Here is a 24,864-nt window from a genome sequence, read left to right as displayed (position 1 = left end):
TCGTATTCCAGAACTTACTAATAGGAATTTTTAATGCATCAACAGGATAAATAATCAGTTAGTTATGACGGGATTTCAGGAATTAAAAATGCGTATTTTCCATATATAAACAGGATAAAACTATCAATTCAATATAAAATTAGCTTCAATTTAATTATCAAAAGGAAGACGCTTAATCACAAAATGACAACATGGAAAAATCCCAATTATGAGTATTGGTAATTCATGATGGGTTAAAACAGTACGATGTCAAAATGTCAATAATCTCAATTTCGTCATTTTTGCAAATGGTCACTTTTACTTGTATAACCTAATAAGTACAGAATATGTACCTACGGTCGTTTGTTTATGGCCAAAATATGAAATCTTCTATATGTATGTAGAGGAAGCGAGGTCTGTATAAGATAGGGAGTTATGGCGTTTTATCCTGTCTGCCTACTCCTACGGGGAAACGGTGTGATGGTTTGTTTGTTTTGAAAGAATTAGTAAATTAATGCATTCGATTATTTTCATTCGAGTGGACATCTCTAAATTTCGGCGTAATCTGTGATTTTATCTGTGGTTCTACTGTCAAACGCTAAGGGGCACGCGTCCCTGTCCGGTGGATGATAAATACATAAATTACAATATTGCTGGACGAGTGAACGCCGATTTTGCATACAATTCGTCGCATAAAGTAAGTAACAAATATATATTTGATTTGTAGCAAGCTCCACAACAAGTTGGGAGTTCCAATTACAGGGGTCAACTACCGCCTCGCTTGAGAAAAGCCATATTAACATGATTAATTTTGATCTCACTGGGAATCGAACGCGGGACTCACGCGCGTGGGGCGAGCGTCTCAGCTAGAGGGGAAGTTTCCTGCTCCTCGCGCCTCCGCGTGCAGCACTGCCAGAACTGGGCATGGCAGAAGATGACAGCCGCCTTAACCATAGACAAACATGAGTTACATTTTTTTCTTATTATTCAGGAATAAAACTGTCAATTTATGTTAATTGGAATCGCAGTGATGGTTATCTTTATACATATAACTAGCGGACCCGACAGACGTTGTCCTGCCCGAACATTGGCTTGCCTGCCAATTAGCTGGTTCAGCAAACGTACTGTATTGTTGTTTATGATTTTTTCTCCCTCTAGAGAGGGCTAGAGCCAACCTTGAAATAAATGGCGACCGTAAAACGGGGCGACATTTAAATCGTAAGGCGACTTTGATCAGCGGATATATTGTTTATATTTATCTCTATAACTTCTGATCATTAATGAATTTCGGTCAATTTTAACTGTTTTTTTTTATGATAATGCGGAATACGCTTTAAATGCAATTGTTATACAACTTTATTTCAAGTAAGAATCGTCAAGCTAATTTTTTAATTATTTAGTTATAGACTATTTATTTAATGATAAAAGTAATTTCGTGTAATTTGCACTGTCTTGACATCACTGGGATTTATATCACTGAGTATCCATTATTATTATTGTTTTCATATTTTAATTTTTATTTAACGAATAATAAGAAGTTTTCTAAAATTAGCTGATATTCATTTTTTTAATAAACCAAGTGACATTTGCCCATATTTGAACATCTATATTCCTTCTATTGTTTCATCTGTTGATGTTTGTGAAGTTAAAGAGCTAAAACCTTTATTTATGATACATCCACCTGGTCCATGAAGAAGTATAGAAATTGAAAAAAATAAATTTTTAGGCATTGCCTAGTATGTAGGTGAAATAATTCAATTGGATGAATCTCACCCACATAAATAAAGGTTTCAGCTCTTTAACTTCATAAACATCAACAGATGAAAGAATTGAAGGAATATAGATGGTATGGGCAACTGTCGTAGCAAATAAGTGTCTATCGCAAGAGGCTAAATTAGCAGTTCATAATGGAGTTCTGGTACCAACCCTAATGTATGGAAGCGAAGCATGGAGTTGGAAAAAAAGGGACGAAAGTAGACTGAATGCTGTTGAAATGCGATCCCTCAGGCGAATGTGCGGAAAAACAATGTATGATAGGTGCCCTAATGTCGAAATTAGAGCAGAATGCAAGGCTGAGTTAAGCATTATCGACAAAATTAAGAAAGGTCTTTTGCGATGGTTCGGTCATGTGGAGCGAATGAATGATGAAAGAACGGCTAAAAAGATTTATGATGCGAATGTGACTGGTTGTAGAAGTCGAGGAAGGCCGAAAAAGACATGGCATGATCAAGTACAACACATTCTTGAAAGTGGTCATGTGAAAAGTCGGAATAATCGACGTGCGTGCATGAGAAGATGTATGAATGTGAAGGAAGCAAAGGAAGTGTGCCAGGACAGAGTGGTGTGGCGTTCTATCCTCTCTGCCTACCCCTCTGGGGAAATTACGTGATGGTTAGTTAGTTAGTTAGTCAATACGGGCAGAATGGTGAATGTTACACAGTGTGGAAAGTGGCCATTTAAACCAGCCAATGACAGGTCATAAGCCCTGTAGAAGTCTAGACTTCTATTTTACCTTTTCTTAAATGTTCTTCATCTCTGTTGTTATATGTTAATGTTAACAGCTCCCAGGGTAATTGAATTCAGTCCTTGTCTCTAAAAATTTGGACAAACTCAAAATATTGTTTTTTTATCTCTGTTTAAAATATGTGAGTAATCTGCCATAATTGTACTCGTATCACACCATAAGTTATGTAATGTTATTATTTAAAAATATGAAGTTTCATTATTTCTTTGTTTTTTAATTTCTGACTTATATCCACAATTTGAATAACTTTCAGGATATTGTTCTGCAGAATCAATAATCAAAATTATGGAAATCGCATCAGTGAATATTAAGACCGAACCGGGAACCGACGATGAAGATGGAGATATTCTCAATGCTGGGAAAAAGGCGACATGGCCTTGCGAAATCGAGGAACCATGTGTCGTTACCGTGAAGGCTGAACCGGGGACTGGCAATATAGAAGGAGATATTCTCCGTACTGGGATAGAAGCGTCATGGCCTTACAAAACTGAGGAACCCGGGTTTGTTACCGTGAAGGCTGAACCGGGGACTGGCAATAAAGAAGGAAATATTCTCCGTACTGGGAAAGAAGCGTCATGGCCTTACGAAACCGAGGAAGAAGGTGTTGTTACCGTAAAGGCTGAACTTGGGACTAGCGATATAGAACGAGGTGTTCTCCATGCTGGGGAAAAGGTATCATGGCCATACAAAAGCGAGGAGCCATGTGTTGGTACCGCAAAGGCTGAACCGGGGACCAGCACTGACCGGCTTTGGACAACCTGTGATACAATTATTTGCACAAAGACGGAAATTGATCAACCTGATGTTAAACAACAGTGTTTGGATTCGTCTCTTCACAATAATACCGCCTCAAGTAAGTCATACTCCCTTCCACATTATTTGCCCTAATATTTTGTTTGTGAACTGTAGAGTTGCATGATTGTGGATATAACATTGTGGTAGCAGCAGAATTGTGCTTTTCATGCCGTCCATCGAAAATATTGCAACAATGGAATATTGTGGAAGTCACAGCCGTGGGTTATTATAGTCCTATACTAATAAAACAATAACATGAAAAAAAACTAAAACTACTTCATTATAAATGTCTAGCTAATCAAATGTAAGAAATTAAAAATCATTATTATACAAATATAAAGTATATATATGTGCCGAGAATACATTTATTTATTTATTTATTTATTTATTTATTTATTTACGGACAAAGTCCATTATAAACATTACAATTAAAAGAAATTTTTACAAAGGAATAAAAAAATATAAGGAACAGAAATAAGCAGCAAAGACAGATGATAGATTTTTTAGATTAAGTAAAAAGCATAGGCTAACTATACAGATTCTTTAGCTGATTTGTAAAGAAAGACATCCTTACACCATAATAATCAAGATCTTGATGATCGTTCACCCGCCTGATCATTCTGGGCAAAGGCGACTGTGCACCATAATTGGTCCTGTAGTGACCGAGGAAAAGCATTTCATTATTTCTTAGTCTACGGGTGGGAACGTTAAAAAGAATCTTTTGCAAAATTTCAGGGGCATCAATGAGACAGTTCATAATTTTATACATGCAGATTATATCTGCAATGCATCTGCGTTTTTCAAGACTTGATATGCTTAAAAACCTCTCCATATCAGAATATGAATAGTCTCCTCTTTCCAATCCCATCTTCCATGCAATTTTTCCTATAAAACGATGTTGAACTGATTCAAGGCGCTTGATATGAACAGCATAATGAGGGGACCAGATTACAGATGCATATTCAAGAATAGGGCGAACTAAAGAGCAATAAAGTGTTTTAAGTGTAAGCATACTTTGGAAATCAGACGTAGTTCTATTAATAAAGCCTAAAATTTTTAAGGATCTGTTTACTATATTATCAAAGTGTTCCAGAAAAGTTAGTTTATTATCTAGGATCACTCCAAAATCTCTTATAGAGGTGACAATCGAAAGAACTTGGCCATTAAGTTTATAATCAAAAATAAAAGGATGTTTACATTTATGGTATGAAATAATTTTGCATTTATCGATGTTAAGTTCCATGTTATTAGTTTTGCACCAAGTATGAAATGCATTTATGTCTTCTTGGAGTCTGACACAGTCATCAATATTTTTAATTAGCTTAAGTATCTTGTTATCGTCAGCAAAAAGCCAGAATTTTGTAAAAGAAAAAACATTAGCAGCATCATTAACAAACAGATTAAATAGAAGAGGGGCCAAGTGGGCACCCTGTGGTACACCAGAAGTTACTAGGAAGCTATTTGATATGAAGTTATTGATTTTTACACTTTGTTTTCTATGTGAGAGGTAGGATTTTAAAAACGATAAAAAGGGATCTCTAATGCCTACAGCACGAAGTTTAGCACATAAAATGTTGTGATCAACTTTGTCAAAGGCCTTGGAGAAGTCTGTATACAGTACATCAGCTTGAAGATTATTCTCGAACGCTGTAAAAATAGTATCAGTAAAAGAAAGCAAATTGGTCGTCGTTGATTTGGCTGTCCTAAATCCATGCTGCTCCTCAATCAGCACATTTTTAAATATAGGTGTTATTTTTTTGTAATAATTGATTCGAATAGTTTAGGTACAGGAGATATCATTGAAATGGGTCTATAGTTAGTTACGTTAGATTTATCACCAGATTTGAATATCGGTCTTATTATAGAAATTTTCCAAATATCAGGAAATACACTCGTTGTTACATGTTACTTAAACATAAATAATGTAGTATAAAATATAATAAAACAAATATAAAGCAATGAAATACATAAAAATATAAATAATATGTGTACCAATTATATAAAGTACTACGTTTATTGATTTACATATATTTTTCAAAAAAATCTCTCGCTACACTATTTATATGTGCAGTTATTTTTATTTTAAAATTTGTTTTACATTTTGAGTCTTTTATATTTGGCAATGAATCATTAAATACTTTTGGAGCAATTACATTGTATTGCTTTTTACAAAAGGCGCAGGTGGTTGATACAAATGGGACAATACAGTTAATTTGTGTTGCTGAACGAGTGTTTATATTCTGTTGGGTTCTTTTGACCTCACTTAATTTATCATAAAATTTAAGTAGTAGGCACCTTACAAACAATTGTCTTACATCCGATATCTTTAACTCAGCGAATAGATCTTCCGTTGAATACCTCGAGGGTTTTTTGAGAATGATCTTCATGATCCATTTTTGTGCTATTTTTACTGGTTTAGGATTGAACGAGAGCAACCTCCCCGAGCTAAATTGCAATATGATAGTTTGCTTTGGCAAAAAGGAAAGTAAATTTATCTCATAAGTTGAGCATTCAAAATATTTCTTAGGCTTTTATAAATTATTACTTTTTATACAGTGGACTGTATTTTAAATTTAATATATAATAAATAAATGTCCTCAATATACGGTATGCAATGTTAGTAAGCCACGACCCCAGCAAACGAAATGGATTAGGAATGGAAGCCACTAACCTGGTTCGTTCAATTAATGGAATTGCAATGGTCCGACTGGTCGATTGCGAGCGGCTCCAACACTAGGACAGGCCCCCGACCTGGAGCTGAACACTGGTGGTTGGTGGAAACAAAGAGTTTGATGCGGCACACGTTCGAAAACAAAAACGCGCCATTCACTGCCCGAGGTCTTGCTGTGGGGGGTTATCAAAGGATACTGGCGGTGGGAAGTTAACAGATGTTGTGGGTAAAAAGTTGTGACAATAATCGACACATGTATACCCACATAATTCGCAACACATTTACTTATCTATTATAAAAGTGTATTTATTTATTTATTCATTCAAAATTACAAAATTAAATATTTATGAACTTATTAAGGCTTTTTAGGCTATGCCCGTGTCAAGCCACAATAAATAACAATAAATATACATAGTAAAATTAAATAGATCAAATTATTATGACATAGAATAACAATCAAGAAAAAAAGGTAAATGTAATAAATAATCTAATTCCAAAGAATACAATGCAAAAAAGATAATCAGAAATAATTTCAAAAATATTAATTATACAAATTAAGAATCACACATAATCAAATACAGAAAATAGTGGTATCAATAAAATTAACAAAATAATAGTAAAATATCGTAGTATTAAAAAAAAACTAAATAAGAGTATCATTTAAATCAACAGAAAAAGAATATATGTATAAAAGCACACAGAAATAATAATTGAGATATGTTTTCTAGAAACTCACTCAATACTATAGTAAGAAATAGGAGCAACAAATCATACATTTCTTGCTTTCCTTTCTCATTGAAGACTATAAAGGCTTTCTACAATATAGTGGTTTTATTTCCAGTCAGTTTTTCTTTAGGAAGCCTGAAATCGTCTCCACTTCTCGAGTGATAGTTATGAAATAATTGTATTTAATACATGATGTAATAACTTATATTTCCATATAAGTTATTAATTTAAAAAATACTTGGTACACTTCCACTTATTTATTTCGACCAATTAGCGCTTTCACCCTCTAATGGGCATCTTCAGACTTGTGAATATTATACAGTGTAAGGGTAATTTATATAAAACTAGTTATTATCTTAAGTGTAGGTGCATTTAAAAATAAGTTGAAAAAGATACAATACGCAATATTGCAATGGAACAGAGTGAGACAAATTATTGAAACATGTGTTGGCGGCGGTGTACTTTAAGAAAATATTCTATTATATGAAATATATTTATTGTTTTATTACAATGTACAGGTTCTAACTAAGGGGGCTAATAAGTAATAAGTATTTAATACATTTGAAAGTTGTTCGGTTTTTTTAATGAAATCGTACGGTTTAGGATTCTTTCTTCGTACATTTTAAATGCCTTTTTTATATATATACTCTACCTCTTTCTACCTGTAATTTTTTGTTGCTTAGACATATCTATCCTATAGGATTGAAGGGGTTTAATATTATTCTTGTTTTGGTTTCAGATTCAAAATTTACTCGTCCAAAGAAGGGCAATTCGAAATCACACAACGTGTTAGCTGAAGGCAGCGAAAAATCTTTCTCTTGCTCAGAATGCCAGTTTAAATGTTCACGGAAATGGCATTTGAAATCACACATGGTAACTCATACCGGCGAGAAACCGTTCTCATGCGTAGTGTGCCAATTTAAATGTTCGCAAAAAAGTAATTTGAAATCACACATGTTAACTCATTCCAGTGAGAAACCATTCACATGCTCAGAGTGTCAATTTAAATGTTCACAAAAGAGCCTTTTGAAATCACACATGTTAACTCATACTGGTGAGAAACGATTCTCATGCTCGGAGTGCCAATATAATTGTTTACGAAGAAGTGATTTAAAATCACACATGTTCACTCACACTGGTGAAAAACCATTTTCATGCTCAGAGTGCCAATTTAAATGTTCACGGAAAGATAAGTTGAAATCACACATGTTGACGCATACGGGTGCAAAACCATTCTCATGCTCAGAGTGCCCGTTTAAATGTTCTCAAAATTTTCACTTGAAATCACACATGTTGACTCATTCCGGTGAAAAACCGTTTTCTTGCTCAGAGTGTAAATTTCAATGTTCTCAAAAGGGTAATTTGAAATCACACATGTTAATTCATACCGGTGAAAAACCATTTTCATGCACAGTTTGCCAATTTAAATGTTCACATAGAGGTACTTTAAAATCACACATGTTAACTCATACTGGTGAGATACCTTTCTCATGTTCAGAGTGCCGATATAATTGTTTTAGAAAATGTGATTTGAAATCACATATGTTAACTCATACTGGAGAAAAACCATTCTCATGCTTAGAGTGTCAATTTAAATGTTCACGGAAAGATAAGTTAAAATCACATATGTTAACTCACACTGGTGAGAAGCCATTTTCATGCTCAGAGTGCCAATTTAAATGTTCACAAAAGATTCATTTAAAATCACACATTTTAACTCACACTGGTGAGAAACCATTCTTATGCTCGGAATGCCAATTTAAATGTTCACGGAGTGATAAGTTGAAATTACACATGTTAACTCATAACGATGACGAACCATTTTCATGTTCAGAGTGCCAATTTAAGTGTGCACAAAAGATTCATTTAAAATTTCACATGTTTATTCATACCGGTGAGAAACCACACTCATGCTCCGAGTGCCAATTCAAATGTTTGAATAGAGGTGCTTTGAAAGCACACATGTTTACGCACACTGGTGAGAAACCATTCTCATGTTTAGAATGCCAATTTAAATTTTCACGGAGAGACAAGTTGAAATCACACATGTTAACTCACACCGGTGAGAAACCATTCTCATGCTTAGAGTGCCAATTCAAATGTTCGCGAAAAAGTCATTTGCAATCACACATGCTAACTCATACTGGTGAGAAACCATTCTCCTGCTCAGAGTGTCAATTTAAATGTTCACGTAGAGATGCCTTAAAATCACACATGTTAACGCATACGGGTGAGAAGCCATTCTCATGCTCAGAATGCCAATTTATATGTTCACATAGAGGTACTTTAAAATCGCACATGCTAACTCACACTGGTGAGAAACCATTCGCGTGCTTAGAGTGCCAATTTAAATGTTCACGGAGAGATGCGCTAAAATCACACATGTTAACGCATACGGGTGAGAAGCCATTCTCATGCTCAGAATGCCAATTTAAATGCGCACATAGAAACACTTTAAAATCACACATGCTATCTCATACCCGTAAGTAACCATTCAAATGCTCAGAGTGCTTATTTTTTTTTTTTAAGTTAGGGTTCTTTTAAATTACACATATTTACTCATACTGGTGGTAAACCGCTCTCCTACTCAAATTCTGGAAATGCATTTTCCAATCTAAAGGCTAATTCGTCAATTGTTTTTTTTTATTTATTTATTATTTTTTTTTATATATATTTTTTTTAAGCATATATTTTTATTTTTTTGCACCACAACAGGCCAGGAGGCCCAATTACAGTGGTGAATTACATCACAGAACACCCAGGCTTGAGAAAAATCACCTTTTAATGTTTGTGTTCTCACCGGGAATCGAACCCGGAACCTTTCGTGTGTGAGTCAAGCGTCTTGACCACTACACCGCGGAGGCCGCCAGGAAAGGAATAACCCGCTAAGCCTCTATTTTGAGGCTTGTCAGCAGGTGGGATAGAGGGGATATGGAAGAAGGTAATGAAAAATACACCACAAAACCCAGACCAATTGAGAAAAAAATCTTTCTTGGATTTTTTTCTTGCAACTGGCGGGAATCGAACCCGCGACGCCAGTTTCACAGATAGCCGTCTAACCAACTGCGCCACGGCGCCTGTCATCTTTAAAATCTAAAAATTTAAATTTAAAAGTTAAATCTAAAAGTTTCGGAAAAGTTTATTCTTGCAAGGTGTTTGTTTAATCTGCAGTACCCTGGGCGGGCTCTGCTGGGCTGGGCTTTATTATGGCTAAAGCAAACCTTTGCGTGTACTCTTTTATCAGGTTTCTCAACACAGACGCAAGTCTAGACAGGGAATTGGGGAAATCTATATTTCTGTACATATCGGCAGCTTAGCAGGTATCTGTTTTCTTTTCACTAACTTCTAACTTATGTGTAGAGTCAGCATTACGTGGTGGGTTAAGCAACCCTCGATGTAATGCACGGTGTTGGTATAAAACTAATATAACACATGAAATAAATGGCAAAAATGTAGTAGGCTGTATTTGTTTTCTGTTAATAAATAAATAAATAAAGAATGCAGCAATTATAAATACAGTATTTGAGTTTGTCCGAATGTTCGTAGACAAAAGACTGGATTTCACCCATTTGGGAGTCATAAAGATTAACAAATTACAACAGGGATGGAGAATACCTTGAATAAGAAAATATGGAACCCTAGGCATTTACAGGGCTTATGACCTGTCTTTGGCAAGTGGCCACCTTACACCCTGTGGAACATTCACCATTTTGCATACGTTTGAACATCCATATTTCTTCAATTCTTCCATTTGTTGATTTTAGTGAAGTTAAAGAGCTGAAACCTTTATTGTTGTGAAGAGATTCATCTTACTGAATTATTTCACATACTAGGATAAGGAGATGTGTCACGTCTGTGGTTCTGCAGTACACTCACATCGTCTCTACCATGAAGAAATGAACTACAAAGGAACGTCGCCTATAAAGAGACCTCAGGGCGTGGCAACGCCAGTCAGTCCAACAAGTTCAGTCAGTCTCACAGTTCCAGCATGTAGTTTCTGTGCAGTCTCTTCATCCCATCATCGCCGCTACGCTCGCTCCACACAACCATATTATTCGCCATGTAATGAATATGCATTAAACAGCAATCTTGTCTTCTGTCAATCTCTAACTGGGGTAGGAACTCCAACCAACCCTTTTAACTACCAAAATCCTACACAATCATTGGAATTAATCGGCACCCACCTTAAAGCCTCTCATAATTTCACAAAAGCTATTATTGAGAACAACATTCCAGCGCCCTCCGACATACCCGTTAGAACAGATGTTCTAATACACGAAGGTGCTGGAGCTGAGGTTACTGTTCGTGAAAGAAGCACTCACACACTTCTGGTCGAACAATGAGAAGTCCAGCAAAATGTTCGCACGAGGTTTATTTACCCAGAGCACGAATTTTGTCATACCAAAAACCCGTACGACTTTTGGTCAAAGACATCTTTTCCTTATCGCACTGAGTGTTCAATATGTCGGGATAAAAACCACTTTCAAGATAGAAGTTATGGACTGGATTGTCCTTAGTGGGAGGGATTTGAGTGGGAAACTCCTAGGAATGCTGGGCTACCAATCATTGTTGGGGAGAAGGAATATTCATTTGGGGGTTCACTTTTTTCAACTCATTGGTGGCCGCATACATAATTCCGATATTCTGAATGAATTCGGTCTATTTGTCCCTGATAATTATCCTCGACCAAGGCAACACAGGTTGTTCTACCTACCACGATGCGGAACCGACCTGCCAATGGTTACGCCGGTAGGTAGAGCAATTGTGTTATTAAATCGTATCGCCTCGGATGTCGATATATTTCACCACATGTTCCTCAAGGTTCGCATCTTGGACCCTTATTTTTTATTATTTATATCAATGATACAGGTTTATGCATTCAAAACTCTTTTTTTTTTGCTATACGCTGATGACAATAAAGTATTTAAAATTGTGTCTTCAATAAATGATTGCGAAGTTCTTCAAGCTGACTTCGATAAAATCTGTTGCTATCGCAAGGACAATTAGTTATTATTGAATTCTGATAAATGTCTTGTCATGTCATTGACTCGAAAGAAAAAAAGTATACTATTTGACTACAAACTATCTGGGAAAATTGTCAATCGTTCAATGAAAGCGAGAGATTTGGGTGTACTGATGGATGATAAGCTTCTATTTAGAGATCACATAAATACAATAGTAGATAAGGCGTACAGACTTCTAGGGTTTATCTTACGAATCTCCGAGCCATTCTCATCACCAAATACATTCAAACTTCTTTACTATACTTATGTGCGAAGTCAACTCGAATTCGCTTCATTAGTATGGTCCCCTCAATATAATGTATATATTAATCAAATTGAAAACATTCAAAAGAAATTTATAAGGAGCCTGGAATATCGTTTTGGCAACATTGAAAATGATTACGGCGCATCTTTGATCAATTTTAATATAGAATCACTACAAAAAAGGCGCCTTACATGTGATTTAATTTTTATTTTCAAAATTTTCAATAATATAGTTGATTCGCCGTATCTTTTACAAAATATTGGTTTCCGTTGTCCTCTTCGCTATACTAGATTAAATTCCCTTTTTTATGTACCAACTTGTAAAAACAATTATACCTCGAATTCATTCATTAAACGTGCCTGTAGAAATTATAACGGACTCCGTATTGACGTAGACATTTTTAACTGCACGTTGCATTTGTATAGAAAATTTCTTCATGGGGTCGATTATTTGGGATAGTTGCTGAATGTGCATCTTGAGTGGTTTATGCTATGTATATGTGCCACATGTAATGTATGTTTTTGTATGATTTATATGTGCGTTTATGTGTGTGCGTGGATGGCTCGGAGTGTACATTCGGTATTTTCATTTATTATCTCCATGGAAAACGCAAATGTCAACAATTATTCTTTTCTCACTCGTAATTCTTTTTTTTTTTTTGTCACATTTAATGTTTATATCTTTTGCATAATTTATGAAAACTTAATTGGTCTTTTTATGTAAAAAAAATACTGTTTTTAATACTTATTATGTATGACTGTATGTTTTATTAATTAAATAAAATAAAAAAAAACAGTGGGATTTTTCTTAGGAGGGCAATTTCCAAATTGTAATATGTATGTCAATTTTACATGACAATTTACATTTTTTTATTCTCTTTTCTTTGTAATAAATCTGATTTGTATATTTTGTCTTGTGTTGAGAATTAATTGGATACTTTGTAATGTTCTCAATGTAACTAAAATAAATCAATTAAATGAAATGAAATGATTTTCCGAATGAATGTTTGAGTTTGCTGTTTACCATCAATGTGGTCCACATTTCTTTTATTTATGATTATTATGTTTCTGATCCTGTATGTGTAATGTGTCTGGTTGTAGAAGTCGAGGAAGGCCGAGAAAGACATGGCATGATCAAGTACAACAAATTCTTGAAAGTGGTCATGTGAAAAGTTGGAATAATCGACGTGCGTGCATGAGAAGATGTATGAATGTGAAGGAAGCAAAGGAAGTGTGCCAGGACAGAGTGGTGTGGCGTTCTATCCTCTCTGCCTACCCCTCCGGGGAAATGGCGTGATGGTTAGTTAGTTAGTTAGTTAGTTAGTGATCCTGTATAATATTTGTGGTGATATACTCGTACGGCTGTGTCGACTTATTGCTTGTCAACTCAACACAGGACTTGTAGTTCCATGGAGTTGGGACTCATGTCTCAAATAATGTGTAATCAACTGTTTACAAGTAATTAATGTTAGTTAATATAAGTATTTAATCACTTACCGCCTTTTGATGTCTACCGATTTCGAGACGTGCCCGTCTCTTCGTCAGGACACTCACTACACCAACATGCAAGTACTAATACACTTTCACCTTTACCATCACCGTAGTGTACACAGTATTTACGAAAAAATACATAAATTACATGCCGAGTTAAAGGGGATGCGAACACCACCATGTCCGAACATGCACTGAAATCAAGTTAATAATATTCAGCGATATGTTGCAGAATGTGTGGTGGTGGCGATTGGGAGGGGGAGGGGCTAAAGGGTTGAACGTTACAGAGGTGTACGTCCCGAAACCGGTAGACATATAAAGTCGGTAAGTGATTAAATACTAATATTTTTTTTTATTTTTTATTGAATATATTTTTTTTTTACAAAATACATTTTTGAAATACAAAATAGGTAAATATACAGAACATCTTATATATAACGTTTCTACCTCTCTAATAAAGTAGATACTTGTGTTTAGAGAGGGAGTTCGTTTCACATTTTTTTATTTTTTTTATAAACAAAGTAAATTAAAACAAAGTAAATTAAAATTAAAAATAAACAAGGTAAATTAAAAATAAAAATAAACATTCTTTGGTATGGAGTCTAGGAAGGGGTGAGTCTTAAATGTTTTTTAATTTTAGTTTTAAAAGTTTGATAATTTTTTATAGATTTTAAGTTTTCCGGAAGTTTATTAAAGTTTTTTTTACCTATGTACGTATAATGGTTTAACGCTGCTGTTGTTTTACATCTGTGCAAAATTAAATTATTAGAAAATCTAGAGTTACTTGAATTTTGCACTTCAATTGTTTTTTCTTTAAAAGTTTGTAAGATGGAGGCTTTATTAAAAATTTCTTCAATTGTTGGTATATTAAGTTCTTCGAATACTAGTTTTGATGGGTAAGTTCTGGGCTTTTTAAGAATTATTTTTGCAATCTTTTTTTGAATAATAGAGTGATTTTAAGTTTGTCCTATAAGCTCCTCCCCAGCCTATAATTCCATACTGCAGAATTGACTGTATTAAAGCATAATATACTGTTTTTATAAGTTTTAGAGATAAAATATTTCTTAGTCTAATGAATACATAAATAAGTTTCCTAATTCTTTTGACCATAGTGGCTATTTGTACTTCCCACTTCAAATTACTATCAATTATAATGCCTAGGTACTTAATATTATCCGCTTTTTTAATTGTCGAGCATAATTGGGGGCAAGAATGATTAATATTGTCATTTTGATTATGGATCGTGGTATTGAAATTTACTGGGAGGTCAAATTGGTTAATGGAAAAGGGTAGAAGGAAGTTTTTTCACTGTTTAGTGATAATAAATTACTATGAAACCATTTTTTTAATAAATTGATGTCCTCGTTGGCATTGTTCTTTACTTCTTCCCAATTAAGTCCATTTATAATTAGGACAGTGTCGTCAGCATAAGATATTATTTTCCCATTTAATTTTAATTTAAAAATTTCATTGACATATATAATAAACAACAAGGGGCCTAGTACTGTGCCTTGGGGTATACCAAAATTTATTAATTCAATTTCACTTAAGATGTTAAGAATTTTTACTCTTTGGGTGCGACATGTCATATAGCTTTTTAGCCATAATAGAGCTTTTCCTTCTTTCCTTCTATTTACTAAGATTTATTAAAATGTTTGACTATAAAGTCAAAGCTTTGAACACAAATACTATGTTTATAAGTAAATAGAAAATAATAAAAAAACATATTTGAAATGATAATAATTCATTGTTCAGAGCAGGTTTAGCATTAAACATTGTTTTTGTGTTTTTTTTTAAATATTGCAACAGACGGACCTACAAATCGATTAAAACAGCTTCTTATGCAGTATCCGAAGTAGGCAGAGGTTATATTGTAGTTTTTACAGCGCATTGAGCTCCGAGGATTGGTTTCGGATAATGAATTTGCACATGCAGGCGTATATTAGTTTTTTTTTCTGTGACGAAGTTGCATTTGTCGCAAGGAATATAATTTTCCTGGGCGTCCTCTATTTCTACGGACCACCCTAGTACTGCTGACATCATCGTTGTCTAAAATAACCAGAGATCCAACGTCCATTTTAACAGCGTCTAGCGAGCCTCTCGATGTCTTTTGATCGGGTTTCTCATTACTTTTAACGCCAAATTCTGGAGTTTTACATTCACTTAGTTGTATTTCTAGACCTGAAAATTAAAATAGTCAAATAAATCGAATATTCTACACTAAAGGGTACTTATAATTTAACACAGGGTAAAATTAGTTATTTTTACCTTTATGTGTTTCAGCGTGTTCTTTCAATAGCTTTGATGTTCTGGATCTAAAATTGCATTCGGAGCAAGAGTACGGCTTGCCTCCTGTGTGACAGCGCGTGTGGACACGAAGTGCATCGGTCGTCTTAAACGCGAGCTTGCAATCGGTACAGGGATACGGCCTCTCATCTGTGTGCGTTCTCAGGTGGACATTGCGAGCGTACTTTTTGGTGGACTTATAATCGCATTGCGGGCAGTAAAACGTTTTATGCGTTTTAGTATGCTTGACTCTTCTATGATTGTGCATGCTGGCGTTAGTTGAATAATCTTGTTTGCAATCCGGGCACGAGAATCTCTTTTTCAAATGTATTCCCGATATGTGATCCTTCAGCGTTTGCTTCGTCTTACAGGTGTAAGCGCACTCGGAGCAAGAAACGCTTCTCGTGTCTACGTGGACTTTAATGTGGCGCTTGAGGGTCTGTTTGGTATTCGTGTAATAACCGCATTCTTGACAAAGATGTAAAAAATTAGAGAAATGGGCTGCCATTATATGAGATTTCAGTCCGTTTCTATCGCCAAATTCAGCGCTACATTCGGAACAAGATAGATTTCGTTCCTTTGAACTCAGATGTTTGATTGCGTGGATTTTTAAAAAGTATATTTTTTTGGTGGTATAATTGCAGTCGTTACAACGAAGCGTTTTAGATTTCTTTATTTTAATCTTCGGTCGAACTGCTTTTGAAGAATATGGTTTCGTCACTGCCTTATCATCAACAAAAGTTTGGTTTAGCTTTATAAGCGACGTAAGATCTTCTTTTATATTAAAAGGAGAATCATCGAGTTTCACTAATGTAGTAGGATTCGCAACGGGAGTTTCTTCAAACTCCATTAATGACGAGTGGTCTTTTTTCATCTCAACGGGAGTTTCGTCAAAATTTGACGATATTACTAGTGCCGTGGCTATTGAGTCAGTGGGGGTTTCAACAAAGTTCCCAGAATCTTCTACCGGAGATCCAGTACCTAGAAGGTATCATTATTTTTAAAAAGCCGTTAGTGTTGTACAAGAAATACTATAAAGTCCATCATCTTATGTCACCGTGTATTTTTTCAGGTCGATTTTTAATTTGTCTCGAGTGCAATTTTTCAAGTGGTGCTTCGAATATCGACTCTTTCAGAGGATAGCATCCTTTTTCTATAATTGCTGGGTATTTTTTTTTTACCATTAATTTTTTCGTGTTATGTATGCCTTGAAATATTTTTGTAATGTACATAAATGTATATAACATGTGTAACATCGTTTGCTAAGAAAAGTAGCATGGATGATTGGCCTCGAGAGGGGAGACTACACTTACGGAGAAATGGAGTCAATGTTCAAAATCTCAAGTCTACAAAAACGTAGAAATAACATTGACTACATATTTATGTTTAATTTGCTGAATGGCTTAATTGACGTACCATCGTTACTGGAATAAGTGGCATTCAATGTTCCAATCCGCCGGTTGCGAAATAATAATGTGCTGTTCCTCGATCAGCACAGCACAAACTATGGCTCGCATGCACCAATGTCCCGACTGTGTCGTATTGTAAACTCGAGACAAGATCTGGACTTTTTTGGTGTAAGTCTTTATAGATTTAAAAAATCACCAAGATGGACCGGATCTTGTCTTGAGGAAGTAATTTTTTTTTCCTAGCTTTAATTTTATTTAGTTGTATTTTATTTTATTAGTGCCTAAATTTAATATAAGAAATTGTATTTACTTGCAATTGCAAATTGCAATCGTACATTTGGTACTTTTACTTCATCGCCGCGACAGTGCGACACATTGATGAACTTTTGATTTTGTTGGTGATTTATCTCCGATTTATTATTTAATAATAAATTATTGCAATCTTTACATAAATGTATAGCGGAGAAATACCTCAAAATTTTATTCAGCATTCATTATGTTTATAGAGATATTTAAGTTTTTGGGTGCAACGTGTACCAGCTACGCGTCACCGGAAAAGGAGAGTTAAGTAGCTTTTGTGTAAATGCTCTACGTATGTAGACAGGACATTGTTCCGAGACATTGTCTCAGAGATAGACGGACAGGCTGTCACCGCGGGACAATGATTACTCCTACCTTTAATGTTTTTTTTATAGTTTACTGCGTCTTTAACAATCCCAATACATCTTGGTATTTTTTCATAGAAATAACCCGCGCAGCTTCATTTTAGAGGCTCGTCAGCAGGTGGGAAAGAGATATGGAAGGAAGTTATGAAAAATACACCGCAAAACCCGGACCAATTGAGAAAATATCTTTCATGGAATAGAACCCGCAACGCTAGTTTCACAGTTGGTCGTCTAACCAACTGCGCCACGGCGCCTGTCGAAGAAAGAAACAATACACTATAAAAATCATAATTTTTCGCGAACTTGCTCGTAACAAACGCCGTCGTGTTTTTTTCGCGTTAACTGCCACCGAATTTTCGTATTTCCCCAACGTCCTGTCCTGCGCGGTCGGGGCTGTTCACGGAGCTGGGACGAGACAATAGTGTCCTATCTATTGTATTGTCCTCGTATACTTTAAAATAGTTATTACCGCAAAATGGATATCCAAGTGAGGCGTCTTTTCTCGGGCGTCCTCTTCTTCTGCGGACCACAGTACGGCTGACACCATCACTATCTGTAACAACCAGAGATCCACTGCTCGTGTTGTTAGTACTACTAGTATATCGCGACGATCCTCTCGACGATGTCTTTAGCCCGGGTTTTTTATTATCTTTAATGTTGATTATTTTGGTTTTACCTCTGCTGAGTTCTCCTCCTGGAAAATAACAGTGTGTATTTTTGTACTATACATGTGCATTACACCGCAACTGTATCTTCTCTGACATTAACTTACCTTTGAGGACCACGGCAACAGGCGATTCGTCAAGCTCCATTGATGACGCGTGATTTTCTTTTAATTCGACAGGAGATCTGTCTAACTCCACTAATGACGCGTGATCTTCTTCTGAGTCAACAGAGGCTTCGTCAAGCATCACTAACGTCGTAAGATTGGCTTTTAAGTCAGTGGAGACTTCGACAAACGTCATGGATGCTTCATCCATAGCAGAATCTTCTACCGGCGGTCGACTACCTAAAATGTAACATATTATCTTATCTGCTCCAAATGATGAATAGGGCGTTGAATTGGTATTCCAATGCAGAAATTTGTGGCCGCTCAAATTTGTGGTACGATCAAATCAAATCACCATAAAACTCGTGTGAATAAGGACAATATATATATATTTTTTTTTTTCATTTAACTTTTTGAACATAATGGTAATTGTACATTGGCGCGCTTATTGCCAAACGGCTTTTTTCTTCCAACCAACCAATAAAATAAAAGTTTTATTTTTATAATTCAAGTTACAGAACATATTCAGTAGAAAAAAAAAGATTAAAAAGTTAAAAATATATAAAAATAGAAATAAATGTATTTGTTTATAAATTACCTTAAATCAAAACTATCACTCAATGGGAAAAAGGAAAAAAGAGGAAAGAGAAAAAAGGAAAGGAGGAGAGATTAAGGAAGAGAAAGGAGATGTTTCTTCAGACGTGATTTAAACAGAGATAATGTAGTAACATCTTTGATGGTGGATGGGAGATGATTCCACAGCCGAGCCGCATGGACACTATATGAGTTAGAGAAGAAAGAGGAGTTGTGGATGGGTATTAAGAGAGTGCCTTGAGAATTAGAACGAATAGGTAAACCATGAACTGATAAGCGTTGAAATTTTCACTCAGGTATATAGGAGCGTTAGGACTATGAAGTACATTGAACAGAAGTGATAGGGAGTGATAGTCTCTCCGCTGTCTAATTTTGAGCCATTTCAGTTGCCTACGATAGTCAGAAATGTGGTCATATTTCCTAAGACCAATATTGTCCTGTCTCTGTCTAGAGCCACGTGGGCGAAGCCCACGTGGCTCTAGACAGAGAGCTGTGTAAAAATAAAATAGCATTTTCTTTGCTCAGTTTAATAGACTTTTAACAAACTTTAAAATATTCACTGATTTTCCTTACTCTTACCAAAGGAAGATTCTCGCATGAGAGTGGTAGTTAATTGGACACGCGTTGATGTAATTTTTTTCTTCTTTTTTGATGTAGATTTGATCTCAAACGGTAATGTCGCTTTAGGCCAACTAGTTTCCCTTTCTACCGAGGGCGTTACTGAAACAAAATACAAACGACATTATTTCGATTATGTCCAAATGTTTGTAGAAGAGTATTGTTCAGTGGGGATGGAGAATTCTCATCATACAATTTTTGAAAGAGGCCGATATCTTAAAAGATATACGAGTAGATATGAACAATATTTTGAGTTTGTACAAATTCTTCAAAGTGTTGAATTTCGTGAAGTTACAGAGTTGATACCTTTATTGATGCGAGTGAGATCCATGAGAATGAATTAATTCATCTTATTATTTCTTAATAACAGACGAAAACGTGCAAAAAAATACAAAAATGATATGTTCAACCCGAAGAAATCGAAAAATTGTACGTTTCTATGTAAGGCATTTTATTTATCAACAATATTTTGAGTTTGTCCAAATTTTTGTAGACAAGGACTGGATTCAACTCCCTGGGGAGCTGTTAATATTACTATATTACAACAGAGATTAAATCGTACATTTGTGTTAACATTTAAACTACTTACAAATACCCGGTTTCTTACCTTTGTGTGTTTCAATAATATGTTCTTTCAACAGCTTTGATGTTGTGGATCTGAAATTGCATTCAGAACAAGAGTACGGCTTGCCTCCCGTGTGACAGCGCGTGTGAACTCGAAGCGCATCGGCCGTTTTAAAAGCGAGTTTGCAATCGGAACAAGGATACGGTCTCTCCCCCGTGTGCGTTCTCAGGTGGACGTCGACAGTGTACTTCTTGGCGGACTTATAATCACAGTACGGGCAGTAAAAAAATTTATGCGTTTTAGTATGCTTTACTTTTCTATGCCGGTGCATGCTGGTTTTAGCTGCGAAGTTTTGGTTACAATCCGGACACGAGAATCTCGTTTTCAAATGTACTCTCGATATGTGATCCTTCAGCGTCTGCTTCGTCTTACAGGTGTAAGCGCACTCGGAACAAGAAACGTCCCTCGTTTCTACGTGGACTTTTACGTGGCGCTTGAGAGTCTGTTTGGTATTCGTGTAATAACCGCATTCTTGACACAGATGTAAAAAATTAGAGAAATGGGCCGTCATTATATGAGATTTCAGTTCTTTTCTATCCTCAAATTCAACACCACATTCGGAACAAGATAGGTTTTGGTCGTTCGAACTCAGATGTTTGACTGTGTGGATTTTCAAAAAGTATATTTTTTTGGTGGTGAAATTGCAGTCGTTACAACGAAGCGTTTTCGAATTCTTCATTTTAATCCTCGGTCGAACCGCTTTTGCACAAAATAATTTTGTCATTGATCCACAACGATCACTTCTTCTTTATTTGATTCAAGCCCCAATGTCTGTAAATATATTAATAACTGGATAAATGACAGGGTACAATTATTACTGAAATTCAAATTCATTTACTGAACCAAAATAACATTACAAATAAAAAAGAATACTTAAATTAAGACAACATATCAGGCCAGGAACCCTTCCGTAATGGCCCGATATTGTGAAGGCTCGCGGAATACTCGCGAAGTATGCTTAAAATTTTGTCGGCCTCGTGGTGCAATGGTCAGAGCGTTTGCCTACCATGCAAGAGGTCTCGGGTTCGATCCCCAGCATGGTTGATATGAAATATTTATTTAAAAAGGTGTTTTTTTTTCTCAATTGAATATTTCATAGTCCCTGGACTGGTACTTGAAGCGTAAGACTGATCATCTTACCTTGACGTAACAATTTTTTTTTATCAAGATACGCTGCGATTGGTTTACCAATGCACCATTAGGTGTGGAAAGGGAATGATGATGATGCTTAGAAAGAAAAGACAAGTCTATGAATCGTGTATACTGCCGGTGACGACATGCAGACTAGAAACCAGGTCTGTAACACAGAAAAGTAGCCAGAAACTAAAATGCACGCAACGATCCATGGAAATGAAAAAAAAACTGAATAAGAAATGAAGAAATAAGGACATATTACAACAGAGATGAACAACATTTTAGACGAGATAATATAGAAGTCTAGGCATCCACAGAGCTTATGACCTGTCATTGGCTGGTTTAAGTGGCCACTTACACACTGTAACATTCACCATTCTGACCATACTTAAACTGAAACCTTTATTTATGCGGGTGAGATTCATATAATTGAATTATTTCACCTGCAAATTATTGTTATTTCACCTGCAAATTATTTCTATACTTCTTCGGGGACCATTATTAATAATAATAAATCATTTTCAGGCATTTCCTAGTAGGTGAAATAATTCAATTAGATTAATCTCACCCGCATAAATAAAGGTTTCAGCTCTTTAACTTCACAAACATACTCAGATGAAAGAATTGAAGGAATATAGATGTTTAAATGTGAGCAGAATGGTGAATGTTACACAGTGTGTAAAGTGGCCACTTAAACCAGCCAATGACGGGTCTTTATCCCTGTGGATGTCTAGCTTTCTATATTATCTTGTCTAAATCAAAGAAAACATAGATAAACTAACTGTATTACAAAATAAAGCCTTTAGAATCATTTTGAAAAAAAACCAGATATACGAGGGTAAAGTCGATGGTAAATGAAATGAAATTATTAACATATAAACAAAGAATATTTTACAATACAATGATATTTGTTCATAAAATTATAAACTCTAATAAAAAAACAGAATTTTGGAAAAAAATTGATCGGAACCAGCGTGAACACGATCACAATACTAGAGAAAAGAACAAAATTAGACTTCCATTTAGGAAAAAGGCAAAGTCACAAAACTCCATTTTATTTAAAGCAATTAAAAAGTATTACGAAATGGAAAAAAATATTTATGAAGAAAAAAACATATCAAAATTTAAAATAATGGTCAAGACATATGTGATAAACAATTTATAAATTAAATATATTTGCAATGTTATTATTAGAACACACATATCAATATGTATGATATGTGTGCCCTACTTTAAGATTTAAATAAAATAAAAAATAAAAAAAAATCTCTTATTATTAACATCTCCCCAGGGAGTTGGATCCAGCCCTTGTCTTTAAATATTTAAACAATAAAAAAAAAACTGGTTTTTCATCAATTACACGTAAACATTAAAACGTTCGTATTATCGACCGCATTGAAGCATTTGAAATGTGGATCCCCGTAGAGTGTTAAGAATATCTTGGACCGATATGATAACCAACAATGAAGTATTACGTAGAGCCAATACTAACAGAGAACTATTCACCACTGTTAAGCTCCGTAAGATTTCATATTTTGGCCATGTGTTGAGAGGTGATAAATATGACAGCTTTCCTGGCTTCGAAACATCCGAGCATGGACCAGGATTAGAACTGTGAAGGAGCTGTTTCGCACTGCTCAGGACAGGGAAGCTTTCTCCCGAGTGATCGTCAACGTCGGGGAGACCCGACATGACACGTGAAGAAGAAGAAGACTGATGTGAAACGTGTCAATCTTTAAAATGACCGCGTTTAGATGCCTGGTGCTTTTGGTGGTTTTGGAAGCCGGGAAGTAGAACAGTCTGCACTGACTGACACGCCGGAGATATCTATCCGAAATGACCAACTTCTCGATATAATCTCTTATCGGGACCTTACTAGGTACTTAAAAAATTACATTAATTCATTTATTCCATTAAGCGCGTCTATGTTAATATTATTAATATGTCAATACCTGTCATACATTGAATTCTTACACATTTATCTAAAATATCGCATTTCAATCACGTTCACTCTGCTTACATCGTTTCTCTGCCAGTTCCACTTCTATATATAAGTGTTTAGACTAAAACTCCGTTGTACACGACCAGTCTAGCTTCAAATGCCATATTTTATTGGCAATTACTGCGCTTAGGATGCCGTTCATTTTGTTGCACGCATTCACTCTCCTTTCAACATATTTTTCTACTCTTCCGTCTCTTGAAAACATGCTGTATTGTTAATATATATGAATATATTTAATTAAACTAATTAAACCTTTGAAAAATCAATTCACTGGCCACACAACGCGTATAATATGTTTGTTTATATACTGAGATTTTTGACATTTGGCACAACAAATGGCGATTTCCATAGACAAAGATGTCACGTGGGTAGCGTTTGGTCATTACCAATTACTGATCGTCTATGACATTTCTTAAGAGATTTTCGTACCTACCTGGTTGAATATTTACAACTTTTACACCTGTTTTATCCAACCAATAATTATAAAATCGATTATAAGTTAAACAAAATGAATAATCATACTGGGAAATAAGTATTTGAGACCAAGAAACCAATTATTTATTTTTAAACTAATCGTAGCTGCAACGGCTAAAAAATTTTCGGCTGTAAAAAATTCTAAATTCCAAGTTTAGTTTAACTATTCCAATTGATCATAATCGATTTGCGATTTTAATCGGATTGTAGTCCAATTGATTACATTCGGTTTGTGAAGGAACGCTAATATTTCCGTTTAAAAAAATCACATGGTGACAAATTGTTAAATAATTGCCTTTCTATAATTTACAAAAAATATTATAGAATTTATGGCTGTTATTGCAAAATAAATTATAAACCATAAATACACTGGTCATATTAACAAGCGCGCATTTCTGTCTACTGCATACTCTAAGTCTAATCCCAATAACCAACTGATTGAACGAATTTCTTCTTTTGATTCTGTCTCTTTCAAACGGACACCGGCCACAGAACAGCGTTTCTGTCTTCCCTTTTATAGATTCTCTTCTCGTGCTCTTTCTTTGTCAGTAAAACATTTTTTTTTGCACTTCAACAGGCCAGGAGGCCCAATAACAGTGGCGAATTACGTCACAAAACACCCAGGCTTGATAAAAATTACATGTAATTTTTGTGTTCTCACCGGGAATCAAACCCGGAATCTTCCGTGTGTGAGTTAAGCGTCTTTACCTTTGCGCCACGGAGTCCACCGATTTATTGTGATATTGGCATCACTTTTATTCATATAATTATAAGGATAAATATATTTTTTATTTAAACCCAGAATATTTCTACAAATTTATTTTCCAATTCCGGT

At 35.2% G+C, this 24,864-nt stretch overlaps 2 protein-coding genes across 4 annotated transcripts; one reads left to right on the top strand and one right to left on the bottom strand.

The window, feature by feature from the left end:
- The first annotated feature begins 558 nt into the window (after positions 1-558).
- On the top strand, positions 559-11,102 carry LOC148277119 (uncharacterized). Of its 2 annotated transcripts, XM_088233285.1 has the most exons (4): positions 559-676; positions 2,757-3,356; positions 7,435-7,568; positions 10,529-11,102. In XM_088233285.1, exons 2-4 carry the CDS (start codon positions 2,789-2,791, stop codon positions 11,036-11,038), a joined length of 1,212 nt encoding a protein of 403 aa, XP_088089411.1. In that variant the 5' UTR covers positions 559-676; positions 2,757-2,788; the 3' UTR covers positions 11,039-11,102. The 2 variants fall into 2 exon arrangements, with proteins under 2 accessions (XP_088089411.1, XP_088089410.1); XM_088233284.1 differs by lacking the exon at positions 10,529-11,102 and having other exon boundaries at positions 7,435-9,320.
- Positions 11,103-15,180: 4,078 nt separating this feature from the next.
- Positions 15,181-23,919, bottom strand: LOC148277118 (uncharacterized). Of its 2 annotated transcripts, none has more exons than XM_088233283.1 (7): positions 23,808-23,919; positions 20,402-21,190; positions 19,756-19,896; positions 18,586-18,822; positions 18,283-18,507; positions 15,722-16,720; positions 15,181-15,634 (listed from the first exon to the last, which is right to left on the bottom strand). In XM_088233283.1, exons 2-7 carry the CDS (start codon positions 21,141-21,143, stop codon positions 15,396-15,398), a joined length of 2,583 nt encoding a protein of 860 aa, XP_088089409.1. In that variant the 5' UTR covers positions 21,144-21,190; positions 23,808-23,919; the 3' UTR covers positions 15,181-15,395. The 2 variants fall into 2 exon arrangements, with proteins under 2 accessions (XP_088089409.1, XP_088089408.1); XM_088233282.1 differs by having other exon boundaries at positions 23,574-23,864.
- Between the last annotated feature and the right edge of the window lie 945 nt (positions 23,920-24,864).

Source organism: Micrasema longulum, unplaced genomic scaffold (genome assembly GCF_059751315.1).
Source record: "Micrasema longulum isolate JH-2025_06_02 unplaced genomic scaffold, ASM5975131v1 h1tg001080l, whole genome shotgun sequence".
NCBI lineage: Eukaryota > Metazoa > Arthropoda > Insecta > Trichoptera > Brachycentridae > Micrasema > Micrasema longulum.
This window is presented reverse-complemented; position numbering and strand designations above follow the sequence as displayed.

What these genes read in the sequence shown, in the direction of transcription:
- LOC148277119 (XM_088233284.1), top strand. Translation starts at nt 2,789, where the DNA reads ATGGAAATCGCATCAGTGAATATTAAGACCGAACCGGGAACCGACGAT. An exon ending in TCACAATAATACCGCCTCAA is followed by an intron (nt 3,357 to 7,434) that starts GTAAGTCATACT and finishes TTTTGGTTTCAG; the next exon opens with ATTCAAAATTTACTCGTCCA.
- LOC148277118 (XM_088233283.1), bottom strand. Translation starts at nt 21,143, where the DNA reads ATGACAAAATTATTTTGTGCAAAAGCGGTTCGACCGAGGATTAAAATG. An exon ending in TATTATTGAAACACACAAAG is followed by an intron (nt 19,897 to 20,401) that starts GTAAGAAACCGG and finishes ATTTTGTTTCAG; the next exon opens with TAACGCCCTCGGTAGAAAGG. An exon ending in ACTTGGATATCCATTTTGCG is followed by an intron (nt 16,721 to 18,282) that starts GTAATAACTATT and finishes GATACCTTCTAG; the next exon opens with GTACTGGATCTCCGGTAGAA.